The sequence below is a fragment of the Azolla caroliniana genome, unplaced genomic scaffold, assembly GCF_043228905.1.
Source record: "Azolla caroliniana isolate FFs.n. ecotype wild unplaced genomic scaffold, voAzoCaro1.0.p SCAF_17, whole genome shotgun sequence".
Taxonomy (NCBI): domain Eukaryota; kingdom Viridiplantae; phylum Streptophyta; class Polypodiopsida; order Salviniales; family Salviniaceae; genus Azolla; species Azolla caroliniana.
The window spans coordinates 18,258,567-18,270,303 of record NW_028230452.1 but is presented as its reverse complement, the minus strand read 5'-3'; the positions used below and the strand labels follow the sequence as shown (position 1 = coordinate 18,270,303).

The following is an 11,737-nucleotide window of genomic DNA, read 5'->3' as shown; positions in this document are numbered from 1 at the left end:
GGAGGAGAGGGGTATCTTTTGTAATTTCCAAAAGTCTGGTGGGCGAACTGGTTATGAACATTTTTTTTCTGATGCTGCCGAAGAATCACCCACCCAAGAGAGGAAACCCGATGAATGCGTTGAAATACTATACATATGCCAAACATTATGAATATTATGTGTAGACATATACATAGATGATCGGAGGAGGAGGAGGAGGAGGAGGAGAGGGGTATCTTCTGTAATTTCCAAAAGTCTGGTGGGCGAATTGGTTATGAACATTTTTTTTCTGATGCTGCAGAAGAATCACCCGCCCAACAGAAGAAGAAGAAGAAGAAGAAGAAGAAAAAGAAGAAGCTTGGCGCTCGGGCGGGCATGGCTCACCTTCAAATCACTTTCCCCACTCGCAGATCATCAGAAGCCTTTCTTCATCACCACCACCACCACCACCACCGCCGCCGCCACCAAGCTCAACAATCCTGGTATATAATTGCATAGTTTTTGTCGAAAATAGTAGCCATTATTAGATTGCATTCGTCCTTCTTTCTTGTAGTGCTTCTGAGCTTTCTCTCTCTCTCTCTCTCTCTCTTTTCCCCTTCTTTTCCTGAATGCACAAGAAATTGTTGTCTGCTTCCTTACGCACAGTTTTCTGATACGGAGGAGAACGGCGTTCGGTGGGTCAAGCAGAAAAGTGGCGGCGGTTCCGCGACCGATAATCCCCCGTGCATTGTACGATGAAGATGTACCAGGTATAATTGAAATTTTCAATATATAAGCAATCACCACTACTACATTTTTGATAGGTTTATGCAAATTTCTTAAAACACTTCAAAAGAACGTTCTCACACCTTGTTTCAGAAGTTTTTTGGGAATATTTTATTTTTATAGATTTTATTTACATGTGCTGGGTATTTGTTATTCTTCGAAGTTCAAATCGAGGCCTACTACATTTGATAGATTTATGTTGCCGGGTTTTCATTCTTTGAAGCTCGGATCGAGGCCCACTACATTTAATAGATTTATGTTCTTATATTTTACATATACTAAAATAATGTCTCACATCTTGTTTTCAGTTTCAGAAGCTAGAAACAAATCCCATTTGACATTTCCATTTATCAAAATGTTTAGAATATGTTAAAACAGAACCACTTTTTGTATATTATGTGCATAGCACAACGTGTTTCCCTGCCTCTTAGTTGTGAATTTATAGATGTACATGAGTATATCGATTGGAACATTTCAGATTGTCAAGCGGATCTCAACATTGCAAACAATTCTTAAGGCCAGAAACAATGAATGCATAAATAAATCCTTACTGTAAAGTCATATGAAGTAGGAAGTTGGAACATTTTGTAACCCTTAATGTAACTGATTGGTAGGCAAGATCTAGGGTTTTACCTCTCAGACCTTCTTTTTTATAGATGATGTTTATACTCACTCAATATATTATCTTGCCTTTTTTCTCTTTACAGACATGGACATATTTTTCGCTTTCAATAATGTAATAAACCTGGGATATTGATGCCTGATGGATATGTTTATGCCTGTCATTGATATTAGTATCTCAAGACATGGGTGTATCCACTCTCATATTAAATTTCTCAAACACGTTTGACCCTTATGGGGCTCTCAGTACTCCTCTTTATCAAACTTCAACCTTCAAGCAGGTAATGGCATGCTTGAATTCTCCTGAAAGTTAATTTTATTTGATAAAATGTTTGATCGAAAATGTGCCAAAAATTGATTAACCTTTTTGAATTTCTCCTGATTCAGCCCTCAGCAACTGATTGTGGAGTTTATGATTACACAAGAAGTGGGAATCCAACCCGAAATGCACTTGAAACGTGAGCATTCTTTATTTTTGTTGGTTTTTTTATTCAACCTCTCACAATTAAAAGGATGGTTGAACAGGTTACTAGCAAAGGTAGAAGGTGCTGACAGAGCTTTCTGTTTCAATAGTGGCATGGCTGCCCTTACCACAGTCACTCATCTTGCAATTTCAGGTAAAGGTTACTCAACCTTTGAGGATGAGGATATATATATGGCTTACTATTACTTACAAGAAAAGTGTGCAGGAGAGGAAATAATGGTAGGCGATGACATTTATGGAGGCTCTGACAGGCTGCTCTCTCAAGTTACAACTAGAGCAGGTCTAGTTGTGAAGTAAGTATGTCCTATGCCTGTAATCTGCATGCATCAGCTTGATGCTCTAGAAATCTCGTTGTCTTTTTATCTACTGTGCCAGTACTACATGTACCATTGATGGCTCTATGGCATGCCCTCCATCTAATTTTAATCAAGAATTACTATCACTCTGTTTTCTGCCTGGAACTACAATTTACCTATGAATGAGAAGGAATTTCATAGTTGAACTCTGTATTATTTCCCTGCCGATCACTTCTTCTGTCCTCAATGTTATTGTAGAACCTTATGCCAAATTTCTTTAGCTTGTTCTGTTACTTGGTCTTCCTTGTGCAAGTGTTACATCACTTCATTGTGTGTTTCCTTCAACCCATACTTCATTGCCTCTGTTGGTTACCTATTCTGCCTTATGTGTTGCTTCTGCCATAGTACTCTCTTGCGTACATCCAAACAGGCATTCAATTTCTTTGTTTGGCCGAGTAACAGATCAAAGTATTGGTCTACAGAGTTAGAATCTCTATTATCTACCTTTATGGATGTAGATGAAGTTTTTTTCTTTATTTAACGGGGTCTTTAAATCCATGTATTTGTTTATAAATTTATTTAGTTTTTAACATAAAAGCTCATTCTACTCCACTGTTTTGTAGTTTTTAGGAGGGATGTTTGTTAAAGTGTTTTTGTGCTGGCATGTCCTATATGGAAATGTTTCATGCAACAGAACAACGACATGACAATGTATTTGATTGCACCTCAAACCAGTAGTTGGTAATCCAGTTTCCAACTCACTGCAAACCTGTTAGCAAACCATCAGAAATCTGTTTGCTATTTCCAACCTTTTCTGACATTTGTGCAATGTCAATGGACCAGCCTCAATGGATGACAGATGTTTGCTTGGTTTTTTTACTAATTTCAAAATGAAGATCTGAACCATACTATGAACTATATGTACCATACATACATTCGCATTCGCGTAAGAAAAACACCCTCAAAGAATGATAAATACCATGCTTTTGGATTAACTATTTATTATGAGGTAAATAAGCCTAAAAAATGGAAAAAACAAAAAAAAACATTAAAAAAATGGGAAAAAAACAAAAAAAAACACAAGAATGTTTGAATAACATTCACATTCGTTTTCCTACGTAGGAAAACGAATGTTATGCTAGACGAACACGAATTTTACGTACTATGATCTGAACATTGTGATTACCTCTAAGTCTTGTTTGTAAAGCTTGATTCATTCCATTTCAAGAAATTTAGTTCTATTATTTATCTGCAATGATATTCTCGTAATTAACATATGTTTTTCATTGTAGACGAGTGGATACCACGAGTCTTCAAGAAATTGAATCTGCAATTGGTCCTAAAACAAAAATAGTTTGGCTTGAGAGTCCTACCAACCCACGCCAAATGATATCTGACATTAAAGTAAGTCATAAAAAATCTATATATAACTCGTTCTTGAACATAATACGCATTAACATTAATCGGATCATAGATCAAGGTACATGAATCATAAAATCCTTGGGAGGTACACCCATATTGTTGGTCATGAATTCTCTGCTTCCTTTGTCTTTGTATTTTCATTATATTTGAACAAATGCTTGGATGCTTGTATGATAAAATGTGTTTTCATATTTCAATGTAATTGCCATATGTTTGGCATATAAATCATGGGACAAATTGCTAACTGGATATGTATATGCTCTTCTATATGTGCTCATATTTATGTTCTCACCAGATGCACGATTTACTCAATCTGTACAATACTTCATTTCGTAAACGAAGCGTCCTCATTCCAATGTGTTCTAGGAAAAGCTCTAATAAGCACTCTTCTTTTTATGATAAAACTATTGTTGAGTGACAAGCTCAACATGGACTGAGTAGGCTGGGAGCCGACAGGCCGTTAGGGCCTACATTCCTATTTTAGTAATAGGAATATTATAGGTAATTAGTGTCAGATGCCCATAAGTGAGCATTAAAGTACTTGTCAGTACTTATGTCAGCCCATTGGCAGGGGTTTGTATATAAAGTGCTCTACGAGCACATTTCTATGTACTGAGCACTGAGCATTTTGAATAGAAGTTTTTTTCTCTGCTAACTCAGTCTTCTCTCTCTCTCTCACTGTGTACCTACTCCAAGTGTATTCCTAACTGTCTGTCTTCTGTTGTTCGGCTGTGTCTGTTGTTTACAAGCTTCCGCACATAAGATTTTACAACTACGTAATGATATCTCTTCTTATTTCTGCAGGAGATAGCAAAAATTGCTCATAAACATAATGCATTAGTATTGGTGGATAATAGCATTATGTCTCCTGTGCTTTCCCAACCTCTGCATCTTGGAGCGGGTATAACATTGTTTTTATTAGGTTGACAATGGATGTCTTTTTATGCTTTCTGACATCAGAAAAACACCCTTATTTCTGTTCTTAGATATTGTCATGCATTCGGCCACAAAATTTATCTCAGGCCATAGTGATCTGATGGCAGGAGTTCTTGCAGTCAAAGGTGAGAGGTGAGATTTCAGGTGCCGTTTCTTCTTGGGGAATACACCAAAATACCCCTAAAGTGTTTGGATTGTTACTATAATATTTGTAAGTTTTTGGAAATGACCAGAATATCCATCTGTTACACATGCAGAGGGATGCTCTAGTAATTTCTGGAAGCCTAGAGTATTCTGATAAATATTCCAAAAGATAGAGGTGTTTTTGTGTTCTTTTTACTGTTTTCGCTTTTTTTCTTATCCAAGTTTTTATTGAGTGCAAATGACTCATTAAGTCAGTCATCATTTTTCCATCTGCTGTTATTATGTACATTTTACAGTTTGGCCAAAGAGGTTTATTTTCTACAAAATGCAGAAGGGACTGGCTTGGCACCTTTCGACTGTTGGCTTTGTTTGCGAGGAATAAAGACAATGGCACTTCGTGTTGAAAAGCAGCAAGTAAAAATATTTCTTGAGACTTGTTTTACTTTCCAAATACTTTGAAGTTAAATAACAGAAGTTTTTTGACACTGTATACAATGTATGAATAATAGATGAGTAGAAATGAAGCCTAAGAATATTGTTTTACATCAGAGTAATGCCCAAAAAGTTGCGGAATTTCTTTCTTCTCATCCTCGGGTGAATAATGTCAATTATGCGGGATTGCTAGGCCATCCTGGAAGGGATATTCATTTCTCACAGGTAATAGCTACTACAGATTCTTTGAAGTCATAATGGCATTAGAGATAACTAACAACGATAGATTAGTTAATTTTTTTTAAAGAAATATTGTATCTCCAAAAGGGTAACAAGGCAATAGAGATAATTAACAACAATAACTTGGTATGTCCTACATATGGATAGTGGCTAAGAAAACAGATTGGTTCTTAGATTGTTTTTTTTGTGGAGGGGGTTGGGTTGGTTCTGTTTCTTACTAGCCCTTCTTTCACAGGCTAAGGGAGCAGGTTCTGTATTAAGCTTTACAACTGGGTCCTTGGCAGTGTCTAAGCATATTGTTGAGAGCACAAAGCTTTTCAGTATAACTGTAAGCTTTGGTATTCATTATCTAAGCCTTATCCAGTCTGTTTATCTTTTCGTTTTTCTATAACCATTGTATCAATCTTTATCTATTTTTTGCAACATGTGACCGAATCATATTTTTTGTAACTTGTATAAATTGGCAATTTCAGGCAGTGTGAAATCTTTGATAAGCCTACCATGCTTTATGTCTCATGCTAGCATTCCAGCTAGTGTGAGAGAGGCTCGGGGTTTAACTGAAGATTTGATTCGTCTATCGGTGAGCGAATTGTTCCAGATTCTAGATATAGAAAAAGAAAAAAAGTTTATATTATTAGATTTGAAATATTTTTATTTACCAGGTCGGCATTGAAGATGTAGATGACCTGATCTCAGATCTAGATCAAGCTTTATCTACAGCACCGGAGCAATGAAAGAGGATTTAAGACCAACATACAAATGGGGCTCTCTTGAAGATTTTTCGTTGAGCATTTGGCATTATAATTTATGCAAGCCTTTTTTTTTACTCTAACCTGAGATAGAGATGTGATCAAAATCATTTACTTGTGCCCTTTCATGGTGTGTGGGTGAAATCATATTTGAGATTATTGTATGTTATTACAAGCTGACAAATCACAAATAAGTTGCTTGTTGGATAACATCTCTATATTTGGCTGCGGCACAATGATGAAAGTTTCATGGCTTAATGATATGATTATATGAGTAAATAGGAAAAATTACAAGTGTAGGGATTCATCCCAAATCAATGTGGATGCCATCTTTTACAACTCAAAACCTTCAAATTCGGTAGTGAAAATCATGATCCCTGAAGTATAAATTGAACATATTTTTGTTCCCATTATCTACATACAACCTGGTCAAAAGAAAACATTATTTACTGAGTTGATCATGAACTCCCATCACGGTCAATGTGAAGAAACTTATACAAACCTGCTTCAAGTGTGGAAATGTGAAAATAAGTTGTGTTATTTGCATAGATACTTGTCTTCCTCGTAATAATCTCTTACATCAGGCATTTCTTAATTGTTCAAATAATGTATTCTGATCTACAACCCTATAATAATGGTATGTAGCTTAATTTAAGCCAACATGCCATTGTATAGAGAGAGAGATAGATATGTTTTAGCGTCCATAGAGAGGCCAATATTGACCCATAGGACCTAAGTACTTACACCAAAGGAGAAACAAGGCTTGTTCTATATAGATAATCGATTAAACCCAAGAGGAAAAAGAATGATAAAGATGAGTGAGTCAAGGATGGCCTTTTGTGACCACATGGGAGGAGGTTAAGACATACGTCTTGCATTGGATTTAGAAACTACTTTTGTGCAATTCGAGAAAATGAGGCATTTGAAAGACGCTTCTCTTTTACATGTTATTGACCATCCTTTTGTTATTGGAGCCTTACCAAAAAGCCGCATTTTCTTCGGGAGATTGTCTTAAAAGTCGCTCATTGTATGGAAATTTCCCATTAGTCATCTCTCTGGTCTTAATGAGGTTAGCTCAAGTGAAGCTTACCTTCACTTTTCAAAACATTCCGGAAATATACATACAATATATGCATACATATACATACATACATACATACATACATACATACATACATACATACATACATAGGTAAGCTTCACTTGTCGTGGTCTCGAGACTTCCTCGATTTTGATCTTTAATTCCCCACATATTTCATTGAAAGTCCTTCCATTGAATATGTCCTCCCAAGGGTAAGTCCGAGGAAATAGAGAAAACTCAGGGGCATTTAGTGAAATAAAGAAGAATTCTCTCTTTAAACTCTAGAGTCTAGACATATACAGAAGAAGAAGAAGAAGAAGGAGAAGGAAGAGTAGCAGCGGCAGCAGCTTTGGCTTTTCATGAAACTTTGATCCTGCATCTCTTCATCAGAACAAATGAACGCGCGGAGGTAAGTTCATGCCCTTCTCCTTCCTTTCCCGATTCGATCTTCCCTTGAATACCTGAAATCGAGAAATCTTTGGAAAGAAAGGAGAAAAGAGATTTTTTGGTGGGCGTTTTCAGAGATTATCGCGGTGTCAGATCTTCACTCTTTGAAGGTCTTGAAGAAGGTGTGAATCGTGCATCATCCTCTTATTCTGCGCATTCGAGTTTAGAGATCTCTGAGCAAGATAACGATAGATCACTTGATGGATTGAAAGATAAAGTGGGCATTCTCAAGAAAGTAAGATTCCATCCTTGCGATTCTAGTTTTTGTCTCTGTTCTCAGAAAGATCTTGCCTTTGTTGTGTGAATGTTGTGAAGATCATGGTCTTCTTGTGTGAGTTATATAAAAGGTCATGCATTTGATGATCAGATCGATCATGCGTTTGATGGTGTGAACTATATGATATGAGCTATATAAAAGATCACATATTCGTAATTTGAGATCATGCCTTCTAATCATATGAATTATGTGAATGAACTTGCCTTCACAATGTGATTAATGCAAAAGTTCATCCCTTCATAATGCAATGATAAAGGTGAAAGATCTCCATTTCATTACTTGATTAATGTGAAAGAACACCCTCATTTTGTGGTTAATGTGAATGATTATCTGAACAATCATGCCTTTGGGAAAGGTCATGCATTCTGTCATTTGAATAATGTGAAAGATTGTTCCTTATATCATGTGGATGATTATGTCTTTTACTCTTTGGATGATTATTCCTTTCGATATATGAATAATGGAAAAGACGATTACCATAGGAATAATGTGGCTTTCTACTTCATTTTCAGTTGACGACTGATATAAATGAAGAAGTGAATTCTCAGAATCGACTCCTGGACTCTATGGTATGGTTGTAGTCTAGCAAACAAATGGTTTGTAATATTTTTTTTCTCAGTTTCCTGATATGATTTTGCTTTATGTATTAATAGGGAAATCAGATGGATACATCGAGGGGTCTTCTCTCAACAACAACAGAGAGATTTAAGAAAGTAAGCACTGCCGTTAATGTTATCTCAAATACACACGAGTCCTGAAAATCAATAATAATGTGGAGGTGTTCACACACACAAAAAAAATACAAATTGTTTTTTTTTGAGTTTCAAGCAATTAATTGTGTACAATTATTTTTGCATCTTGTTCTGTTTACAACTGTGGTTTTTCTTCTCTTTTCAATGGTTTTCATACACACAAGTCGATGCATCTTTTTGAGTTTTTCAAGTAAAGAATGTATAATTTTGGTGTCCCTACTTTGTTTCTGGCTATAAGTTTGTCAACACTGTGGGATGCATAGGAATGAGCTGTTGTATATTTTCATATCTAATTTTCTTGCTAAAGGAACTATGCTTGGGCTCTCTTTTCATACTTCCAAAGCATATTATCAGCATGCATTAACTCTTTGAATCCCTTCTTTCGTAATTGTTCAAGGATAGCTCATGACAATCTATTCAATAAAAGATGGGTATCCGCCATAAAAAATAAAAGACATATACAAATAAAAAACACGCATACGTTATCCCTCCCTCATATCACAATATCTTTACTCTTTTATGTTTTTGCTTTTAGAACAATATCTAAAGTTTTCTTTGAATCCAAAGGGCTGGAGTATCACGCGTGTTTATCGACTTTGCTTGTATCTATGACTAGTTGAATGTTTCTTGTTATGTTATGCTGTTGTTTTGCTGTCACTGGTTTGATGTTTGAAGACATTACTATAAGCCCAAGATAGCATTATGCTCCACTTGGATATTTGGTAATTTGACAGGTGTTCGAAGCAAAATCAGGAAAAAGCTTGTTGATGATGATTGCTATCTTTGTCGGCGTGTTTCTTCTTGTCTATTTCTTGGTCAGATGAATAGGGACATCAATGGGGATACTTCATTCACACACAATCATTCTCCTGTATTCTAAAACTAACCTTCTAACATCCCGGGCTTGTATTATAAGGACGTTGGAATGCCTGTGATGCAAAATGGAGGAGTTTATTATTATCAGTTTCTTATAAGAATAAATTTCATGATGAGGAACTTCGGAATTTCCTTGTGACATGTCTGGATGGGTATGTGAGGAGGGTGAAATTTCTTAATAATTACAGGTTTTAATTGTTGAATGTAGCTAGCATGGGTGCCTGTTATAATTAGGGTTCGCCTCTCTTCAGAATGATAAGTTAATTATTGGCCTTATATCGATTAATCACTGTAAATGATTGCTGTGTACATATATAATGGTTCACCTAATGTGATGGGATTTTCAAACAAACCCCAAAAAGATCGATGAAATAAACACCAATATGCTGATATTGTGAAAGGATATGATAATGAATGAAACTAGACAATATGTACAGTATGTTTGGTTTTTTTTGTCTAAACTAGCTACATTAGTACGCACTCTTGTTTTCTATAAAAGCAATGTATGTATCTTAAAAAGCAAACACCAAACAAAAATGAAAAAACTTATTGTCAAGGTGAAATATTGAAGGCATTGTAAGATCAACTTACACAAAACATATATATTAAATTGGAGGTACATTACTTAGCATTAATATGGTAATATTAATTTGCACAGTGGATAATGCAGAAGATCGCTACATGTGAATATGTAGAAGATGTATACATTAATCAATTTATCAACATGTTGCATTGTATTATTGCCCATGTTAGAGTGACGTACATAACAAGAGCACATACAGACCCTTTAGTTTTTAAATTGTAACTTCTTACCTACTTTTAAATGATTCTAAACTGTTAATTCATTCCCATGTGAATGGCTAAAACAGCTACAAATTTGTTTCTCAAAGTTCATCTCAAATGTTTTCCTTTGCAATGAATTGCAAAACCTATGTCAAGGTTCCACCCTTAAGAGTATGCGTAAAGAGAAGGGAGAAACCACTTCCTTCCTAGTCAAATACATAGTTGATTCATGTGGCCCATATGAGTTATTCTTAGAGCTCATAGATAGCACATGTTCAGAGAGTAAAATATATTCGGAAATGTTCAAAAGGAGATTGGAGTTCACGCCCATTAGTCGTAAAAAATCTACACCTTTTAAGTTTGGGTGCATGAGCATTATTCATTTGTTACTAAAATAATGTCTATACAACTTGAACATTGATATATTCTTCCACGATATAAAGAGTGAACATGAACCTAAGTCTCCTACAGTAGGCCACCTAAAAGCCGTCATTGCTATGCCTAAAATATGTTTTCTTTTACACATAGCACAAATGGGCTAGGAAAATAAAACAACAGTGTGACGATAAGCTCCCGATTATGATTGAAGCCCCACGTGCAAAATTTCATGAGACGAGTGGACCTCCAAAAAGCCCCAGATTCTCTTGGACCCCTCCTTCCCCCAAAAAACACTATATAGTGAAGCACACACCACTCTTCAATTTGGGGACTTCGATTATGAGAAGCAAGAGTAGAGAATTGCTCTCTATCATGGTTTTGTGGGCATTGGCTCCAGATTCTAATGCATGTGTAACTTCTCTCTTACTTCATGCTCATCTCGTGACTTATCCAGTGCATTCTTTAGTATTGCCTAGGTAGTTGTTTTCACAACATTTTCTTGGGTTGGGAGCCGATTCAGTCAGAGGTGGCACATAACAAGAACGGGTGAAGACCATAAATCAAAGAAAGGTAAAATTATGCACAATAATATAATCGATGCATGGTAACATTTCTTTCTTTGAGTTACTCACCAAATTTGATTGACAATAAATAAAAAGGCTTCAATGAACCTGGTCACATCTGATGGTAGTAGTTAGCTGACACATGGATTTTTAATAGTTTTCTTTTTTTCTGTTTGGCTTCTCCTTGAAAGATCGGCGCATTGTCATTGGAGGGCAGGGCATGAATGGGAAACGATGGGATTTCGGAGCACCGCGAGAGACAATCGAGAGCACGGAGAGAGCCGATTGTCAGACAAGAAGGGAGCCTGAAGAGATCTTTTTTTTATTTATCTGTATTATCCAATTCGGGTTTTTTGGGCGATGGGTCACGCAAAGAACGTGGTCACGGGATTTTTCCGTGGGGAGATCCGGAGGAAGAGCTTCTTCTTCGCATGGGTGGTGATGGTGTTTATGAAACTCCTCTCAAATTGCCAAAAAACAGGGCAAAAAGATAATGAATGAATGAATGAATG

At 36.1% G+C, this 11,737-nt stretch overlaps 2 protein-coding genes across 5 annotated transcripts; both read left to right on the top strand.

Moving 5' to 3' along the window:
- Nucleotides 1–304: 304 nt before the first annotated feature.
- LOC147853382 (cystathionine beta-lyase, chloroplastic-like) lies at nucleotides 305–6,194 on the top strand. Of its 4 annotated transcripts, XM_087333575.1 has the most exons (13): nucleotides 625–728; nucleotides 1,540–1,646; nucleotides 1,753–1,823; nucleotides 1,891–1,982; nucleotides 2,055–2,142; nucleotides 3,438–3,549; nucleotides 4,372–4,468; nucleotides 4,554–4,635; nucleotides 4,944–5,061; nucleotides 5,197–5,304; nucleotides 5,555–5,657; nucleotides 5,793–5,899; nucleotides 5,982–6,194. In XM_087333575.1, exons 2-13 carry the CDS (start codon nucleotides 1,551–1,553, stop codon nucleotides 6,051–6,053), a joined length of 1,146 nt encoding a protein of 381 aa, XP_087189701.1. In that variant the 5' UTR covers nucleotides 625–728; nucleotides 1,540–1,550; the 3' UTR covers nucleotides 6,054–6,194. The 4 variants fall into 4 exon arrangements, 2 of the variants coding, with proteins under 2 accessions (XP_087189703.1, XP_087189701.1); XR_015531330.1 differs by lacking the exons at nucleotides 5,793–5,899; nucleotides 5,982–6,194 and adding an exon at nucleotides 305–461 and having other exon boundaries at nucleotides 5,219–5,304; XR_015531331.1 differs by lacking the exons at nucleotides 5,793–5,899; nucleotides 5,982–6,194 and adding an exon at nucleotides 305–461 and having other exon boundaries at nucleotides 4,554–4,628; nucleotides 5,219–5,304; nucleotides 5,555–5,601.
- A 1,245-nt stretch (nucleotides 6,195–7,439) lies between these two features.
- On the top strand, nucleotides 7,440–9,629 carry LOC147853381 (bet1-like SNARE 1-1). The gene is made up of 5 exons (XM_087333716.1): nucleotides 7,440–7,558; nucleotides 7,672–7,831; nucleotides 8,386–8,442; nucleotides 8,527–8,586; nucleotides 9,360–9,629. Exons 1-5 carry the CDS (start codon nucleotides 7,545–7,547, stop codon nucleotides 9,447–9,449), a joined length of 381 nt encoding a protein of 126 aa, XP_087189842.1. The 5' UTR covers nucleotides 7,440–7,544; the 3' UTR covers nucleotides 9,450–9,629.
- The last annotated feature ends 2,108 nt before the right edge of the window (nucleotides 9,630–11,737 follow it).